Genomic DNA, 20,096 nt, shown 5'->3' with positions numbered 1-20,096 from the left:
TTTATTTATTTATTTATTTATTTATTTATTTATTTATTTATTTATTTTTTGAGATGGAGTCTTGCTCTATTACCCAGGACAGAGCGCAGTGGCAAGATCTTGGTTCACTGCAACCTCCACCTCCTGGGTTCAGGTGATTCTCCTGCCTCAGCCTCCCTAGTAGCTGGGATTACAGGCATGAGCCACCACGCCCAACTAATTTTTGTATTTTTAGTGGAGACGGGGTTTCACCATGTTGGCCAGGCTGGTCTCGAACTCCCGACCTCAAGTGATCCACCTGCCTTGGTCTTCCAAAGTGCTGGGATTACAAGCGTGAGTCACTGCCCCTGGCCTGCTTCATTTATTTTTACATCAATGATTTGCTAACACTCTGGCAATATCAGAGTGTATGGAGCTCCCTGCAGAGGCAATGTTTCACACATCTGTGCTTTCCCTCACACACTCTCCTCTTTTTGGAATGCTTTTCCCATCCATCCTTTATCACTAAATTCAGGTGTCAAGCTTCTTCAGGAAGTCTCCTGAGTGGCTCTATGCTTGCCCAGAGCCATAGAGATCTCTATCTAGTCTGGTGCCCAACACTGTACATGGACATATCTCACTAGCCTAGCTCCCTGATGACAGGGCTGTGTGTTACTCAGCCATGCTCAGGACTTGCATTATTTGTTGAAAGACCCCACCCCCAGCCATTCGGTGTTTAAGACTTGGATGCAATAGAAATAATCCTGTAACAATTTCAGAGCAGAAGCAACAATGCTTTTAGTACTTTCCATTTATCTGGTTTAGAGACACGACACAAATTCTGAGATTTGGGACAAATGTGGAGTAACTGTATTCCACAAATTCTAAGACCTTAAAGTCATAGCCCCTCTCTCCACACTTGCTGGCAGCCACCCGGAAAGAAGAGAGGAGCACTGTCCTAAAAGACAGCCCATTCCATTTCTGAACAGCTATAATGGTTCATCCCAGGAATCAGAATGCTTGGGTTCAAATACTAGTTTTGTCGTATACCATGTTCCTTGCTTTACTCACCTCTAAATTGGGAATAAGAATATTACCTGTAAGGTTGGAAAAATGAATACAAAAAAATGAATAAATGAATACACGTCAAGCTCTTGCAGTGATCACTGGCACACCGTGAATGCTTCATGAATGCAACACAATTAATAAAGTACCCCACTCTTCTATCATATCTGCTATGTTCTGAACATTTGTGTCCACCACAACTTCATATGTTGAAATCCTAACTCCCCAAGGTGATGACGGGATTAGGGGGACATAACCGGGGTGATTAGTCATGGGAGCAGAGCACTCATGAATGCAACTAGTACACCTACAGAAGAGGCATCAGACAGACCGCTTGTTTCTTCAACCATGTGAGGGCACAGCAAGAATGTACTGTCTATGAGCCACAAAGGGGTTTCACCAGATACTGAATCTGCTGCTGCCTTGATCTTGGATGTCCCAGCTCCAGAATCGGAAAATAAATTTCTGTTGTTTGTAAGCCACCCAGTTTGTGGTATTTTGTTACAGCAGCCGGAACAAACTAAGAAAATCTTTTCAGCCCACAACAGCTCTAGCCCATCCAGTGCTCACTTGTTTATTCTCACACACCTGAGAGGCCAGGGAGCTGAGGGATGGTCTTTGTTTTATGGGTCAAAGCAACCGAGCTGCAAAGAGACTTAATCATGCCCAACAAGTCAACAGGGAAAGTCGGTGATAGAGAAGGTCATTCAGAAAGTTCTTATTTCAAAAGCAGTTTTCATACAATGTCTTGAGGCACTGAAATACAAGTTTAAACTACTGAAAGAAATATCCAAGAGTTTGCACAGGGAATAGATTTTTTTTTTTTTTTTTTTTTTTTTTTTGGAGACGGAGTGTCTCTCTGTCGCCCAGGCTGGAGTGCAGTGGTGCGATCTCGGCTCACTGCAAGCTCCGCCTCCCAGGTTCACGCCATTCTCCTGCCTCAGCCTCCCGAGTAGCTGGGACTACAGGCGCCCACCACCTCGCCCGGCTAGTTTTTTGTATTTTTAGTAGAGACGGGGTTTCATCGTGTTAGCCAGGATGGTCTCGATCTCCTGACCTCGTGATCCGCCCGTCTCGGCCTCCCAAAGTGCTCGGATTACAGTACAGGCTTGAGCCACGGCACCTGGCCAGAATAGATATTAACCAGGGCCACAGTGGCAGCAGGAGCTAAGCAATAGCCTTTGGTGGCAAAGGAAAAGTTTCAAGTAGTTGGCAGTGTTGAAGGGGAAAGCACATGTATAATGAAAGGCCACCAAATTTACTAGAATTTCCAAGTCACCTGCAACTTTAAATATTTAGTTCTTCTCAGGGAAATGTTTCACATGGCTTCAACATTACATGTGTGTATTAGACCTTTATATGGCAAGGTTTAGTATATGAAATATTTACACTGAGGACCCAAGATACTTCAGAATCTTGAAATCATAAAAGCCCCACACCTTCAGAATTGCCGCATCGACTAAAAGGGAAAGGCTGCTGTGGAATCCTTTTCTTTTAATGAAAAGTGGTTCAGAAATTGACACATATATTCTATGCCTCAAATACAATACATCTCACTCCTTTTATTGGAACAATAGGAAAAAAAAGAGATATAACAGGCCTTTGTTAATCTGTGCAAGAGAGCTTTTTGAGTTTGCAAACTGCTTTTGACTAGATGTCTAACCATTTTTTTGCTGTCTATGTTCTTCGCAATCTTGTTTTAGTAGCTGTTCCAAAATCATTCAACTTCTGATTTTCCCTCTTTCCCTAGATAGGGCTCTAGAGAGAGATTCTACGAATGCACCTTGTGCTTTTTCCCAACTCTGTGCCTTGGCTCTCACTGCTCCTTTTCCTCAGATGCCTTTCCCCTGTTTCATCTCTCCTCTTACTGAAATCCTGGCTATCCTCTCAAGTCCATTTGTAGACCTTTTCCTCTCTGCAATTTTCTCAGTCTTCAACATGGACCCCTCTCTTTGGATCTCCAAAGTCCTCTGCCTGAACCTATCTGTGGGTACATAGTAGTCCGTGTTATGTAACCACACCATATTCACCAGTAAAAAGGGAGTACAGCACGTGGGCTAAGAGCATAGACCGCCTCGTCTGAGACTTGCTAGCTGTGTGACCTTGGGCAAGGTACTTAACATCTCTGTGCCTCAACTACCTCCCAGGGTTGTTGGGAAAATATAAATAAGTAATTATGTAAAGTGCTTCGAACAGTACCTGGCACAAAGGTTAGCTGTTATTATGTCTTAACTTTAGCACCTCTGCTAGACTGAAAGCCTCCTGAACTGGTACTGTCTCAACTGAAGCTCCTAGCATAGCAGCACACACCTCACAAGAACCTTCTTGCTAATCTGAATTAAAATAAAACCTGGGTTTCAGTTCCAACCTGGCCATGAGTTAGCTCTGGGACATAAGTGAATCACTTAATCTCTCTGAGCCTTCCGGATATTCTTCCAAAATGAGGAGGTTAATTTGAACATTTCTTTTTTTTTTTTTTTTTTTGAGATGGAGTCTTGCTTTGACCCCCAGGCTGCAGTGTGGTGGTATGATCTTTGCTCACCACAACCTCCACCTCCTGGGTTCAAGTGATTCTCCTGACTCAGCCTTCCAAGAAGCTGGGATTACTGGCGCGCATCACCACGCCTGGCTAATTTTTGTATTTTTGTAGAGATGGGGTTTCACCATGTTGGCCAGGCTGGTCTTGAACTCCTGACCTTAGGTGTTCTGCCTGCCTTGGCCTCCCAAAATGCTGGGACTACAGGCATGAGCCACTGTGCCTGGCTCTTAATTTGAACATTCCTAAAGGTCCATTTCAGTCCCCAAATGCTGTCAAACTATGGTGGGATCAAATTCACATAATCATGTGAGTTAGAAAACCATGCCAGTGAGTTAAGATATGTTGAATCGGATCATCTGATAACAACTGATTTAGAGCTTGATTTCCTTCACGTGATCTTTTACATTTCTACTGGTCAACATTTCTGGTCCAATTTTGAACAGTAAAATCCAAGGAAAATGCCTCTAATTTATTTTGGCAAGTATCATATATATTTAGTACTAGAAACTGCTTAAGACATCTGTCATTAAAGCATTCTAATCACTTAAAGATTATAATACTGTATTTCAGAATATAATAGTCTGGACAAAACACTTCATTGAGAAGGATTCTGGATATAAAACATTCTTTAGAATTTTTTTTTCACTGAAGTATACTTTCTAACACATTCTCATTTCTAAGCTAAATAATTACATTGGGGTTCATATAGCTCACTTCTTTTAATAAAAGACAGCCTTACTTGTGGTATATAAACATTAATCATAACTAATTCTTAAATATCAGAAAGAAAATGAAACTATAAGCAGGAGGTAGGAAGCAGCTGGCATCATTGATCAGAACGCCCTCAAAGATGTCTACATATAAAGTTCTTATCAAACAATTCTTCTCAGAGATCCTTGAATTGGTCATTTTATTAATCCCGATCATTCTGGCAGGAAAACAAAGCCAGGTTAAATTAGCTAATCCAGTCTCCAAAGTTGGTGTGTGTCAAGGCCAAGATTAGAATTCAGAAGTTCCTTGCAGAGAGTCACAAGATCCCAGTCCCTCTTTCTTTCCATTGAAGTGTCTAGCAATCAAAGCCAGGGGAAGGAGGTACGGAAATTCTTTGTCAGCCCAAGGTCCCTAAATAGAGTGTTTTAAAAAAAGTTTTCCAGGAGGCATCATGGAGAATGTGGTACTCCAAAGAGATTTTCAGTTTGGGAGCTTTTTACATATTCCTACTCCTTATTTCCCTTTGTTCAGTGTTTTGTTTTGAGACCCAGGCCTCTGTAGTCTGTCTCAAAGGAATGAATTTTCATTTTCACTACAGAAATATATATTTCAAATTCTTAAAATGCCCTTGAGCTAAAATAAATACGTAACCCCCACTCCTCCCCTCTCAAGGTCAAAAACCTCTTTGAGGCTCAGAGAAAAATCTTCCGATATTAGGTGGCAAGTATCTTGGGCTCTCGGAATGACTTTTCAACCTTGCCTTGGGCATGTTTCTTCTTTATAGAAGGATACATTAGTTCCTGGTCTGTGGGAGGCTCACAAAACCAGTCAACAAAGTTTCCCTCTGCAGTCCTCAGAGGCTGTTTTCAAGGAAGGGCTTGAAATAATAAACGGCATCTTTTCTTTCCCTCTGAAAAATAATTAGTTTTTTTTTTTTTTTTAATTTAAACGTTTTAAAGAGACAAGGGCTTCAAAGGCCTACATAAAGGCCAGGCTGGATTCTGTGCTCACATCAACTGTTTTTGAAACCGCTCCTGTGAAAGTTACTCAGCCCACCTCTGGGTTTTGTACCAGGACAGCTTCCATCCTCCATTTACATTTGTTAGGCATTGATATGGTCTGGCTCTGTGTCCCCACCCAAATCTCACCTTGAATTGTAATAATCCCCACGTGTCAAGAGCGGGACCGGGTGGAGATAGTTGAATCACAGGGGTGGTTTCCGCCATGCTGCTCTCATGATAGTGAGTGAGTTCTCAGGAGAGCTGATGGTTTTATAAGGGGCTGTCCCTTCACGTGGCACTCATTCTCTCTCCTGCTGCCCTATGAAGAGGTGCCTTCTGCTATTACTGTTAAGTTCCCTGAGACCTCCCAACCATAGGGAACTGAGTCAATTAAACCTCTTTTCTTTATAAATTACCCAGTCTCGGGTATTTCCTCATTGCAGTGTGAAAACTGAATAATACAGGCATATTGGATTTAGCGCTCATTAGGAAGAAAACAAAGCCTAATGGAGTAAGACATGGATCCTTAGAAGTAACCACTGTGTATGAACGCACACTGAACAGGAAATTTTACATTATAACACTAAAGCTAAATGAAAGGCTACACCCAAAATGAACATATCCTAAATTTTTTTTCTTTTTCTTTTTTTTGAGACTGGATCTTACTCTGTCACTCAGGCTGGAGTGCAGTAGCACAATCATGGCTCATTGCAGTCTTGACCTCCTGGGCTCAGGTGATCTGCCCACCTCAGCCTCCTGTGCAGCTGGGACTACAGGCACACACCACCACACCTGGCTAAATGTATTTGTTTTTTGGTAGAGACAGGGTTTTGCCATGTTGCCCGGGCTGGTCTCAAACTGGGCTCAACCGATCCTCCCAGCTCAGCCTCTCAAAGTGTTGGGATTACAGATGTGAATCACCACACCTGGCTTCATATCCTAATATGAAAGCCAATTACACAAAGTCATTTGGGTTTGCCCATTCTGTAAGCCATATAAGAGTCTAGAAAGCTCATGTTTTCACAAGTGTCTGTCATAGAGAGTTTTACTGATCCTTTAGCTCAGGTTTACACCTCCTCCTGCTACCTCCTCTGCACGCCCTTCTCTAAGGCAGCTGCCCAGTGAGGAACTGATGGGCCTTGGGAACAGAAGTGGGTTTAGATTTTGGATCAGTCATTTACTGTCTGTGTGACCCTGAGCTAATTATTCCAAGCCTCAATTCCCACATGTAAGCCTGAGATTAGGCATACCTGCCTCATAGTGCTGCTGTGAGAAATAAATGGGATAATGTGCTTGCCCTCATGGTAAAGGGTTGGATAAATCTTCATTTCCTCAGTTCTTTTCCTCTTGATGTAATGGAACTTGAGGATAGATTACCTCTTGACTCTGGCTAGCTGTGTGTGCTGCTGATACACAGAGTATGATAATCAATTACATACAATTAACAATCAATTTCACATGGATTTATCATGACATCTGTGTTAATCTTGATTAGAATTAGCTGACTGAGAGTGGTCAACTCCTTGTTTTGTAAAATGCTGAGTGTAATGCTGTAATGCCTAGAGAAAGTAAAGAAATAGTAATAAAGAGCAAATCATGGTTTTTCTATTAAAATACTGCATAACCTTTTGAGATTTTAGTAGTGGGACAGGCTTAACACTTTAAACCGATTTCATATGACCTCTTTACTGGGCTGATGAAGGCACATATTGTTTTGAATGTTCCCTCTAACCTTTGTGTTACCATTTTTCTCTGTTTTTGCCTTTTACTTTTCCACTTCTCCGATCACAGCCCTGTGAACATTTACTATCAATGTAGTTTCTTAGGGAAGTTACCTTCCCTTTTTTTTTTTTTGGTACAAAAGTATCACATAGTCATCATAAGAAAAATTCATATATATGTAAAAAACCATCTGTAATTACTGTTAAAAATCATTCCTGATATCTGCATTTACTTTGTGAGGCTGACATGAAGCTGGGGCCATCCCCATTCCATTGATAAAGAGGGTGATGATGATGAGGAGGCTAACACTAACTACTAATGTTTTTTAAACATTTACCATGTGACAGGCACTGTTCTGAATGCTCTGCCTGTATCAATTCAGCTGTACTTTTCCTCTTAGCTCTTACACCTGTCATATTATTTATTTAAGGCCTCTCTCTCTCTCTCTTCACTAGAATGTAAATGCCTTGAGAGGAAGGACTTGGTCTGTTTTCATTCACAGCTATATCCCCAGTACATCTCACAGTGCCAAGCATAGCAAGCATGCAAAATGTTTCCATTTGTCTTTAGAACATTCATTCTTTTTAACAACTCTAAGAGGTATTTTTTCATCTCCATTTTACAGATGAGAAAACTGAGGCACAGAGTAACAGGCACCAGAAAGGGACAGAGCTGTGATTTAAGTGTTGACTCTTCCCCATTATACTCTTGTGCCTTGTCAGATGCCGTAATAATTAATTTTATGTGTCAACTTGACTAGGCTGTGGGGTGCCCAGATATTTGGTCAAACATGATTCTGGCTGTGTGTGAGAGTGTTTCTGGATGAGATTAACATATGAATCAGTAGGCTGGGTAAAGCAGATTGCCCTCTCCAATATAGGTGGGTCTTATCCAACCCACTGATGACTTGCATTGAACAAAAAGGCTGAATAAGAGAGAATTTCACTGTCCCTGTGTGATGGTCTTTGAGCCGGAACGTTGGTTTTTTCTGGAGTTGAACTGGAACTTACACCATTGGCTTTCCTGGTTTTCAGGCCTGAACTCAGACTAGAACTATCCCATTAACCCTCCTGGCTGGATCTCCAGCTTGCTCATTGCAGATCTTGGGACTTCTCATCTTCCAGAACTGTGGGAGCCAACTCCTTATGGTAAATCACTCTGCACATGCGTGTGCACACGCGTGCACACACACACACACAGACACCCATTCTGTTGGTTCTGTATCTATAGAGAACTCAGACTAAAACAAGTGCCCAGAGAAGCTAAATGATTTCCCAGTGCCACACAACTAACAATTAATGAAGCTGGGATTCAAATATAAGCTTGCTGACTGCCAGTCCAGTTACTTTTGTTTCATGATAGCATGACGGTGTCCCTGGTTGCTTAACCCTACTCCCAAACTTGCTAATTCTATCCTTTAGCTTGCTTTCAAATGTTTAACTCAAAAAGAATTAGCAAATTAGGCTAAGAAAGGGAGTCTGGGGATCCTGGTTCACCCTTTCGCTTTTAGCCAGTGAATTCCACCTGTTAAATCATTTAAATACACATGTCTAAGAAGTACTGATTGCCATAGAGCCACATGTTCAATTTATCACCTATATTTTGTTAAGTCAACATTAACGCCATTGATTATAAAAACTATAAATGAGCTGGAGATAAACTGCTTATGTTCTCTGTGTTGTGGGAGAGGCATTAACATTTAGAGATCTTATTTAGAAAATAGTTCCCCACAACTACAGCAATAGAGATAAAAAGACAGTAAAGGGTAGAGGCTCTGCAGCCAGTCCTGGACTTCAGATCCCACCCTACCACTTACTGTGCAGCCTGGGGCAAGTCCCTCTGAGCCTTAGTTTCCTCGTCTGTCAAATTAGGATGATGAGAATAACTACCTCATAGAGGTGCTGTGAGGATTACATGAGATAATGCAAATAATATGCTTAGCACAATAACTAGCACAAGCATAATCAGCATGTGGTAAATGTTAGCTACTCTGGCAGGCATGGCTAGTTAGCTACAAATAACTCCCCTTCTCTTTCAAATGAATAGAATCCCATTTTTAAAAAACTGGCTAGCAATGACCTGGCTAGCTAAAAGACTGTAATTCCCAGACCTAACTTGCAGCCTGGAGGGACCATGTTCTAAGTTCTGGCCAATGAGATGTATATGAAAGTCTTGTGTGAGACTTTTATGGAGTCTCCTTAAAAGGCAAGGCTCCCTTTTTCCATTCTGTTGCCATGAATGCAGATGTAATGGCTGGAGTTCTAGCAACCATCTTGAATTCTAAGGACAAACGTTACAATGGGGTTTACCTGAACAAGCAGTAGGAGGAGCTTGAGTCTTGGAAGGCTTTATGTAACTTCCATACCAGGCCTGCACTGTCAATCTTTGGTCTTTTTTTTGTGAGAGAGAATATAAATATCTAGTTGGTTTATGTCATTATTTTGAGAACCTTTGCTCTTCAAGACTGAACTAATCATCTTTCTTTTCTTTCCTTTTTTTTTTTTTTTTTTGAGATGGAGTCTCACTCTTGTCACCCAAGCTGGAGTGCGGTGGCGCAATCTCGGTTCACTGCAACCTCCACCTCCTGGGTTCAAGTGATTCTCCTGCCTCAGCCTCCTGAGTAGCTGGGATTACAGGTGTCCACCACCACGCCCAGCTAATTTTTGTATTTTTAGTAGAGACAGGGTTTCACCATGTTGGCCAGGCTGGTCTCGAACTCCTGACCTCAGGTGATCTGCCCACCTTGGCCTCCCAAAGCTCTGGGATTACAGGCATGAGCCACTGTAGCTGGTGAAGACTGAACTAATCTTTTTTTTTTTTTTTTCTTTTTGAGACGGAGTCTCGCTCTGTCTTCCGGGCTGGACTGCAGTGGCCAGATCTCAACTCACTGCAAGGTCCGCCTCCTAGGTTTACGCCATTCTCCTGCCTCAGCCTCCCGAGTAGATGGGACTACAGGCGCCCGCCACCTCGCCGGGCTAGTTTTTTGTATTTTTTTTTTTAGTAGAGACGGGGTTTCATTGTGTTAGCCAGGATGGTCTCGATCTCCTGACCTCGTGATCCACCCATCTCGGCCTCCCAAAGTGCTGGGATTACAGGCTTGAGCCACTGCGCCCGGCTGACTGAACTAATCTTAACTGCTCTGGCTGTCCTTTGTAATCACCTAAGAATTCAAATAGAGGCTTAAAACCATTTGAGGCCTTATTTTTATCGGCAATTAAAGGCAAGATTGGGCAAAAATAAAGTAAAGGAGCTGCAAGTCTTCAAAGCCTTTCCTCTTCTTTCAGTAGCCACTCTAATGCCACCATCCTGTCTTCTGCTTGTAAGCCCAGGACTTCATGCCATGTCCACACAAACTGTGCTCTATTGTATTATATATCTATCATATCATCATATGATATCATATCTCTCCCATCATCCGTACAATCTAGGCTGGTAAAACTCAGTTCATTCAAATGTATAAATACCATAGGGCATCTCTCTCTATTCTCCTTCCTGAGCATATATATTTTATCTGAGACAAAGCCTTCTGATAAAATGTTTGAAATAATCAACAATTGCTGGGGGAACAATATTCTGGGGTAAGGAAGTCCAAACATAAGGCTGTCATCCACCACTAAGGTTGACTGTAATTTAAAAGACAATTTAAAAGCATCCTCAATTCCCCGAGGCTATGTATTTTATACCTGTTACTTCAACAATCACTATTACATCATCAGTTCTACAAAATTCTATGCATGATGCAACTAGGTTATTTGTTCATGACAAAAATACCAGTGAGTAGTTGAATTGGGGAATCTAAACTACATTCCTCCAAATATTGTTCCACTGTTCAAATATGCCTCATCTCGCCTCTTCCCTAATGTAAACTGAAGTATTAATATAATGGATAGATTTTATTTGAACAAAGTTTGTATATCTGAAGATAATGTGCAAGAGAGAAAAAACAGCATCTCCTTTTAGAATAAAAAGGGAGAGGGTGTGTGTATGTGCATGAGTGATATGAAGTTCTCTCCCCACAGAAGATGACCTCTGTCCTTGCTGAGCATGCTCTCTGATTAAAGTAAAATTTTTTCCCAGGAGCTCAAAGTGATCTACAGATGACATAATTAAAACCTCATTGCTTGTCTGCCCTATCCCTTAATCCCTCAACCAATTCTGAGAGCTTAAATGACTCTGACAGGGTCACTCCAACCCCGGTGGCCTTTGGTAGAACTTGGCTCTTTCAGGCTTTTGGGCTGATATTTGATAAGAGTTCTGAGGTGTCAGCTTACTTACTTGAACGAACGCTACAGAGTCTGCAAAATGTCTAGGTGCAATCAGTAGGCTGGATCTAGGAGAAATTTCATTATATATATCCCTCACTGAGATAAAATTTTCAGGACACTCTTTTGACTTTTCTTGTACTCAGTGGTCAAGTTCATCTTTGTCACTGTTGTCTTTACTACTACTACTATTTTCAGACCCTAATCAACAGACTCTAACCCATGATGGCATGGCAACCAGCAGACTTATTTTTTTAAGGTATTAAGGACTGATTTCTATTTCTAGGTAAAACAATGTCTAAGCAAAAGGAACCACGAGGAAAGTGCCACAACGTCCTGGTATTAAAAGAGTTCAATGGAAGACAACACAGAATTTCTGCTTGTTCCTCTTTGGAAGTCTCAGGTACACAAAGGTCATTTAACTTTTAAATTACTGGGCTTCTAGAAATGGTTGATACCTTAGGGTATCAGAAACTAACAAATCACATAAGGCAGGAGCTAGAAATTGGCCTTTATCACGTAAAAATCAGTTTCATTAGGCATTTGGTATATAGATACAATCTCTTAACCTGAGGCTTTTGTAGGTTGCATGCAGAGTTGAAAGTTTCTGAAGGAGGAACTAACACACAGAAACTGTCAATTCAATTTATATGCACAGATGTAGTAAATGTGCTTTATAAAAATAAATTTATCACACACATAGAAAAAAACTAGAAAGTTCATTTTATAAAGAATCATTTTATAAAAGTTTAACTTACAAGTTTCTTTAATTAGCAAGTATCAAAGGAGCATTAAAAATTTAATTTACAAAACTGTATGTTACACATGTGCCTTTTTAGGAACAAATGGAATTGGTAAATCAAGAAACGTGCTTTCAAGTTTCTGGTTTAGTTTGCCTATAAAAAAACCAATTCAGGCCGGGCTTGGTGGCTCATGCCTATAATCCCAACACTTTGGGAGGCTGAGGTGGGTGGATCACATGAGGCCGGGAGCTTGAGACCAGCCTGGCCAACATGGCAAAACCCCGTCTCTACTAAAAACACAAAAAAATTTGCGGGCATGCTGGCACATGCCTGTGATCCCGGCTACTCTGGAGGCTGAGGCAGGAGAATTGCTTGATCCCAGGAGGCAGAGGTTGCAGTGACTGAGATTGTGCCACTGCACTCCAGCCTGAGTGACAGAAAGAGACTCCTTCTCATAAACAAACAAACAAAATAATCTTGTGCAATAAAAATCCAAATATCTTTCATTAATATAAATTAATATTACTCATTTATTGTTATTTTATTCTCTTAAAATAAAATATCCCCCAAAAGAAGTATTTCATAACACGATCATTAAGTGTGGGAAAATATTTACATGAATATATTACTAACTCCAACTTGTAACATCATTAGTTTTAGTTATTTTTAATAAAGTAGTTTTAAATTATTTAATTTTTAATGATTACATGAAGTACCCTAAATAAAATGTAAGTCAAAAAAGCAAATTATTGCCAAAAAAATAGATATCCTTCAAAAGTAATTTTAATATGTCCCTAACCAAACAATTAATTGAACTAAAATGTGGAAAAAAAAGAAAGCACCAGAATAACACAACCTAAATTGCTCAAGTTCTCTAACGGCAACATTTTTTTTTTTTTTTGAGATACAGTCTCACTCTGTTGCCCAGGCTGGAGTGCAGTGGTGCGATCTTGGCTCTGCAACCTCTGCCTCCTGGGTTCAAGTGATCCTCCCACCTCAGCCTCCCAAATAGCTGGGATTACAGGCACATCCCACCATGCCCAGCTAACTTTTACATTTTTAATAGAGACAGGGTTTCACCACACTGGCCAGGCTGGTCTCAAACTCCTGACTTCAAGTGATCCACCAGCCTCGGCCTTTCAAAGTGCTGTGATTACACCACGCCTGGCCACAAGGGCATCCATTTTAAAAGAAATATTCTCGAATTCAATATATGTAGAGATCACATAAAATCCAGCTAAAAACGTGTCTTATGGAGACATCTATACTTTAGTTTCTTAAAGTGTGCTAATTGTGTATACACGTGTGTATGCAGACAGATAGATAGGTAGATAGATAATTTATTTGAGTACAATTTCTCCAAATCGGGATGGAGTGGCAAAGGAATGTAGCTGTGTACACCTATCCACTTGCTCCTGTATTTCAAGCAGATGAGGATCCACTGTCACTCTGGCTTGGAATGAATACTACAATAAGCAGTGTTTTTACAAACCAGAATTCTAACCCAAGAATTCTAGAAAAGAAGAAAGATTATGTGCTTACCGTATAAAGCTCATTAAGAACCTTCATTAAATCCTCATGAAGTTGGAATGCAATCTCTTTGCTCTGTCATTAAAGAGAAAATAAAAAAGAATATTTTAAAATTATTTACTCTTAAAAAGTCCACTGACTGAAAATAGGGGAATATATCTAACACGATAGAAAGACAGCAAGGCTCTGTAATAAACATCTTCAACTGAATGGCCCTTTGTAAACTCTAGACAGTGTATACAGATGGCCCCCTAGGATAAACAGAACAAACAAGTGACAACCTTGGGTGAATGGCTCCCCCACCATCCAAACAGACTTTACCAAACAGAGACAAAGTAAGCAGGTTGAAGCGTCATGCTTGCTTAAAAGTTGAGTTGCAGAACTAAGGACCATTAAAAATGAACTAGATCATGAAATTTTACAGTGTGATTCCCAAAAAGCTAACTTAGAAACCAAAGGGGAAATTAACTTCCTCTGTCCAAAGTTACAATGTGACTGACTACAAGTTTAATTTTAAGAAAGCACTTTTTTGTTTTTGGACACAGGGTCTCACTCTGTCACCCAGGCTGCAGTGCAGTGACATGCTCACAGCTCACTGCAGCCTTGAACCCCTGGGTTTAAGCAATCCTTCCACCTCAGCCTCCCGAGCAGCTGAGACTACAGGGGCGTGCAACCAAGCCCAACTAGTTTTTACATTTTTTGTAGAGACAGGGTTTCACCATATTGCCCAGACTGGTCTCAAACTCAGTGATCTGCCTGCCTCAGTCTCCCAAAGTGCTGGGATTATAGATTTAAGCCACTGAGCCTGGCAAGAAAGCACTTTCAAAGCAGTAAAATGGTAAGTCCACTCAAGGTCCATCAACTTTTACCTCTGCATTTATTATTATTTTCAATGAAGACAAAAAAGTGGAGAGTATCATTCTTCTACCCAGTTGGTAAAAAACAGCATTTAAAATACCCTTCCCTAGGCTAATTCTGAGAGTTTGATAGAGAAGTATTTGAATATTACTTTCAGCAAAAGCTGTAAGTTATTTTAAAGAAAGCTTACATCCAAATGACCTTTTTTCCCCCCATTTTGAGTTATGTAGTCAGCTACAGAAAATGGAAAAAAGATGTGTAGCGCAGCTTAATCTACAGTTCGCACCAACAACATCCACTGGTTCATGTATGTGCCTCTCACTGGACTCACAGTATTAGGGATAAGGGCCGTATCTTAATCAGTTCTGCAACCCCGCGGTGTCCTGTGTGGTGCTTGGGCAAGTGGGCACCAAGAATGCATAATCTAAAGAGGGTCCTGGTCCTGGCCCACGTCCATCTTGTAAACATGAGGTCATTGGGTCAGGCCTCAACAAAAGCCAAACAAGTATGATGGACTGAAGACTCATGGAAGATAAAATACTGTGGGAAGATGGTGTTAGAGCAGTACCTGAACTTGGAGAAATTTAAATTCATTAGCAGTATTTTTCACTGAATTTCCTTGGAGTATCTAAGAGAGTGGTGCTATTTACTAAGCTCTGACAGCTTCTAAAATCTCAAATTGGAATTACAGATTTTATGTCTTGCTGTGTCTGTGATATGTGAAGATGTGGGTTACAAATCACCCAAGAGTGAAAGGAAAGTTTCAAGTAAAAAAATGAAGTCAACTGAAACTCATTTTATTTTTCCTCTGTCTTGATTATCGAGAGGGTATGTATCACACTACAAATCTCCTATGACTTCAGTTTGGTGTTATTTTAATATCAGATTTCATTCAAGGATCTAGGCCAACAATTTAGAACTCTCTAATGGGATCAAAGGCCACCAAGTAACTCTGCTCAGCTACCCACGTTTCAGGTAGCAAGTCTAAAAAGAAAAGATGGCTGGTCGCGTTGGCTCATGCCTGTAATCCCAGGACGTCGGGAGGCCAAGACAGGCAGATCATTTGAGACCAACAGTTCGAGACCAGCTTGGACAACATGGTGAAACCCCATCTCTCTTGAACATACAAAAATGAGCCAGGTGTGGTGGCACACATCAGTAATTCCAGCTACTCAGGAAGCTGAGGCATGAGAGCTGCGTGAACCCAGGAGGCAGAGGTTGCAGTGGGCCGAGATCACACCACTGCATTCCAGCCTGGGTGATACAGTGAGACTCTGTCTCAAAAAAGAAAAAGAAAAGAAGAAAATATTTCTTGGCTAAGACTTCAGAACAATAACAGCAACAAAAAGATCCCTTATGTTCAAGAAACCTTAACGCAAGAAAATATTCTGGGTCAGATAAAAGATTTAGGTTTGGGGTTATAAGGGTCCTCAAAGCTATCTTAGGCCAAGTATCTTAGGACAAGATGACTTTTTCTTTTATTTAACTTTTATTTTAAGTTCAGGGGTACATGCACAGATTTGTAGTATAGGTAAACTTGTATCATGGGGGTTTGTTATACAAATTATTTTGCCACCCACGTATTAAGCCTAATACGCATTAGTTATTTTTCCTAATCTTCTCCCTCCTCCCAGCCTCCATCCTCCAATAGGCCCCAGTGTGTGTTATTCCCCTCTATGTGTCCATGTGCTGACGAGTCATAGTATGTTCCATATTTTCTAAGACTTCAGATAATGAGGTAGAAGACATCTGGCATCACAGACAGACTGTGCTCTGCCAGGCATACACTTACATTTTTCTTTTGTCGTTCCCCAGAGGCCCTGAAATATATAAAGTTTGTCTGCAGGCAGTATAACATAATGCTTAAAAGCAAGGTCTAAGGACTACAGAGTCAGAATGCATAATGTGAAGGTTCAAGGACTTCGGATCTGCCTATGCCTCAGTTTCCTGACCTGTAAAATGAATATAGGCATTGTACTTATCTCATAAGGTTCTTATAAGTGTTAAAAAGATGATTCATGCATAGTATTAAGAATGGTTCCTAACACACACTGAATACACCATAATTATCATTATTTCTTTTTCCAGATACTGTTCGTCATGGCAACTCCCTTGAGTGAAAAGGCCACATCACATTGTCCTTTCTTGTGGTCTCTTTTGACATTGATTCTATTGGCTTCCCTGAAGAAGGGGCTTCAGTTGACTTTGACGTCCCTCCCTACCGCCCTGGCCTTTAGATTCCTTCAGGTGACCCTGGATTTCAAAGGGCCCATAAGGATTATGCTCCAGCTTTTCTTATATCCATATTCCCTTGCCATGTGTGTATATTAAATCTATCTTCCTATGTTCCATTTTTCTCAGGGGGTCCTACTACCATTGCTATTGAATGAATTAATGAAACATCCCTTAGGAAATGGATAATTCCTCAAGTCCACATGATAAGTTATATGTAATTCATGAAGGAGGCCCTTGAGGAGCAGGCTCCAGTAGGAATTTTAGATTTTGTGAAAAGTTGGTGTGGAGTTCCTTTCAGTAGGTAGACCCTTGGCTATCCTCATGACACCGCACCAAAGTTTCTGCCTGTTTGTTCACTTTGAATGACAGTCCAAACCCTCTATTGTCTAGTAAATAACGTAAATTAATGATTTTCTTCCCAACACTACTCTGCAAAAATTGCTAAGGAACTGAACTATGTTCTGAGAAGCACTAGTTTATATGACTAATTTGTGAAATATGAATTCACACATCCTTGTATTCACAGATACTTGGGCTGGACAAAACATCAAGTCCTAATCTATATCCTGGGGACATGGTTCCTGTCCTCACGGTGTGGTAACAGTGGAGGGAGCACCTCACGTTACCCCTACTTTAAATATGTTTCCAGTTTATTACAGTAACAACAAGAAACAATTGTTTCTTCAAAATGCTACTCTGGACTCCCAAAGAAGCAATCTTTAAACCAAAATGTACCTGGTGTGGTCCAGTTAGCATACGGCATTACTAGGCTAATGAACTGAAATCCTTTAATTAGAAAATATCTGGATTGTCAAAAGTCCATCAAAATTCCAAAAGTGAGGCCAGGTGTGGTGGCTCACACCTATAATCCTAGCACTTAGGGAGGCTGAGGCAGGAGGATTACTTGAGCTCAGGAGTTTAACACCAGCCTGGGCAACACAGTGAAACCATGTCTCTATTAGAAAAAAAAAAAATTAAAAGGTTAAATACGCCTATGGATTCTATTTCATTAAAAATTAGAAAGCAGGCTGGGCGTAGTGGCTCATGCCTATAATCTCAGCACTTTGGGAGACTGAGGTGGGCAGACTGTCTGGGCCTAGGAGTTTGAGACCAGCCTAGGGAATATGGGGAAACTCCACCTCTAGAAAAAGTATAAAAATTAGCTGGGCATGGTGGTGCACACCTGTGGTTCCAGCTATGAGGGAGGCTGAGGTGGGAGGATCTCTTGAACCTAAGAGTTCGAGGCTGCAGTGAGCTGTGGGCATACCAGCCCGGGTGGCAGAGCGAGACCCAGTATCAAAAAAAAAAAAAAAAAAAAAGATAATTTGAAAGCAGTGAGAGCAGACCCTTGGCCCTTGAACAAGAATTGCCACATAAGAAAAATAATGTAAGTATTAAAGAGAGCAATCAATGTTTCTTCTGTGTCAGGGAAGAAGTTTTTGTTCCTCATTAATATATTCAAATAATGGTAAAACTTCTAATATTCTAATACATTTCATTAGGATTCTGGGATCCTGACCCAAGGGAAGGAAAATGGATAGAACTTCAATTCAGTTAACATTTACTGAGTGTCTCCAGTGTATAAACCCAGAGTTTAATTCCAAGCCTATTTCCAATTATTTACCGTTTATTGTCATTTTGATGTTTCAGATATTTCTAACATTAGTCCAAAATGAACAGTCTCAAAGTTTTTAACCTTTTTCCACCATGAAAATGAACTAAGTATATTGAATATTGAAGAAATAGAAAACAGAAGGACAATCCCCCCACCATTATAATTTTTTTTGTTTATTTGACACAGGTCTCCCTCTGTCACCTAGGCTGGAGTGCAGTGGCCGGAGATTCTCCCACCTTAGCCTCCTGAGTAGCTGGGACTACAGGCACGTGCCACCATGCCCAGCTAATTTTTGTATTTTATGTAGAGAGGATTTTGCCATGTTGTCCAGGCTGTGCTCAAGTGATCTGCCTGCCTTGGCCTCCCAAAGTGCTGGGATTACAGGTGTGAGCCACTGCACTTGGCCCACTATTATGATTTGATGTATTTCTTTCAAGTTTATTTAAACATAGTTCTAGGTATATTTTCCTATTCTGCTTTTTTTTTAAGTTACAATACATTTTTACATGTAATTATATAATTTTCAGAACCACAACTGGATTCATAACTACGTAGTAAACGTACATGAACATTAAATTTAAGTGTACTGTTTCCAATGTTTCCACTATTTTCTACCAACCAATCATTTATTTCTTTATTCAATTTCACCAATATGTTTTAAGCACTCTGAACTAATATCATAAATGCTGATCAAATGGCATATATCTTGCATTTGTATTATTTGCTTAAGCCAATTCCAAGACATGAAATTACTCGCATAAAAGTATAAACATTTTTAAGACTCTTGATACATACTGGAAGTTTATTTTTTAAAAGGGTTATAATGAAATTATAATGCTTCTAGGACAACAATATCACTCAAGTCAGAAATCTAGGGTTCCTCTAAGACTGACTGCTTTTCCTTGAAGACCAATCTTACCAATTCTGGCTGGTTAATTTTTTTCTATAGGTCATCAGAATTTAAAAAATCTAATTAAGCTTCCTGTGATTAAAATTATTGAAAGACTTGCTATATTATTTTAGGATAGACTTCAATTTTTTTTTAACTCATCCATAACTTCTGCCTAACTAGTCTACTTCACTTTCCACAAATCCCACACCTCATCCTTCAGCCTGGTCCTAAACTGCTAAGTCTCAGGCCCTGCTTTGCCATCTCTGTGCTTTCCCCATGCCATTTCCTCTTTCCTAGACTCTCCCTCCTTCTCTTTGCCTGGTACAATTCTACATGTAACTCTGTAAAAACTTTCTGGTAACTTCACCTTGTCCCCCAAAGAAAGAGATTAGGTCTTCTTTCCTTGTGATTTTATAATACATTAATTTATTATCACCTCTAGGCTATCTAGTATACTGGCTAAGAGTTCAAATGCTAAAGTTGAAGTGCCTGTGTTCAAACTACCTTGTTACAGTCCGTGTACAAGTTAAGTAATTTTGTGAAGGTTCAGCTTTTCCACTGACAAAAAGGAAATGCTAACAGTCTCTGTTACAGGGTTTTACTGAAATGGTCCTTATAAAACACCTAAAATGTTACTAGTAGGCTTGTCACATTTGTTTCTTTCTTCATAAACACAGTTTCTTTGAGAGCAGGGACCACATCCTAACAATTGTCTTTGCATTCCCAGTGCCTACTTTGGTGCTTGGTACCTGGAGGTACGGGATCTACATATGCTGAATGAAAAGCACTGAATAAGGACTGGTTTCTGCACTCCAGTTTGCAATCTCACGAAGGCGCCAGACATCCCAAAACAGCTTTCTACATGGAGTGCTATGGTAAGTGCTACACTGGGTGGGCCCTGGCCAGGGTCCCTACTCCTGGAGGGCTGCAGTCTTACCCCCAGAACCTCCCAGAAAGGAGGGAGA

General features: G+C 40.5%; 1 protein-coding gene across 1 annotated transcript in view; it reads right to left on the bottom strand.

The window, feature by feature from the left end:
• SRGAP1 (SLIT-ROBO Rho GTPase activating protein 1) overlaps positions 1-20,096 on the bottom strand; it is a 330,478-nt gene that overhangs the window by 122,450 nt on the left and 187,932 nt on the right. Inside the window, exon 4 of the mRNA XM_023225129.2 lies at positions 13,544-13,606. Within this exon, the coding sequence (XP_023080897.1) occupies positions 13,544-13,606 (63 nt within the window). The remainder of the gene's footprint in view (positions 1-13,543; positions 13,607-20,096) is intronic.

This window comes from Piliocolobus tephrosceles, chromosome 10, assembly GCF_002776525.5.
Source record: "Piliocolobus tephrosceles isolate RC106 chromosome 10, ASM277652v3, whole genome shotgun sequence".
Taxonomy (NCBI): domain Eukaryota; kingdom Metazoa; phylum Chordata; class Mammalia; order Primates; family Cercopithecidae; genus Piliocolobus; species Piliocolobus tephrosceles.
The sequence above is the reverse complement of the archived record's forward strand: the minus strand, read 5'-3'. Positions and strand labels throughout refer to the sequence as shown.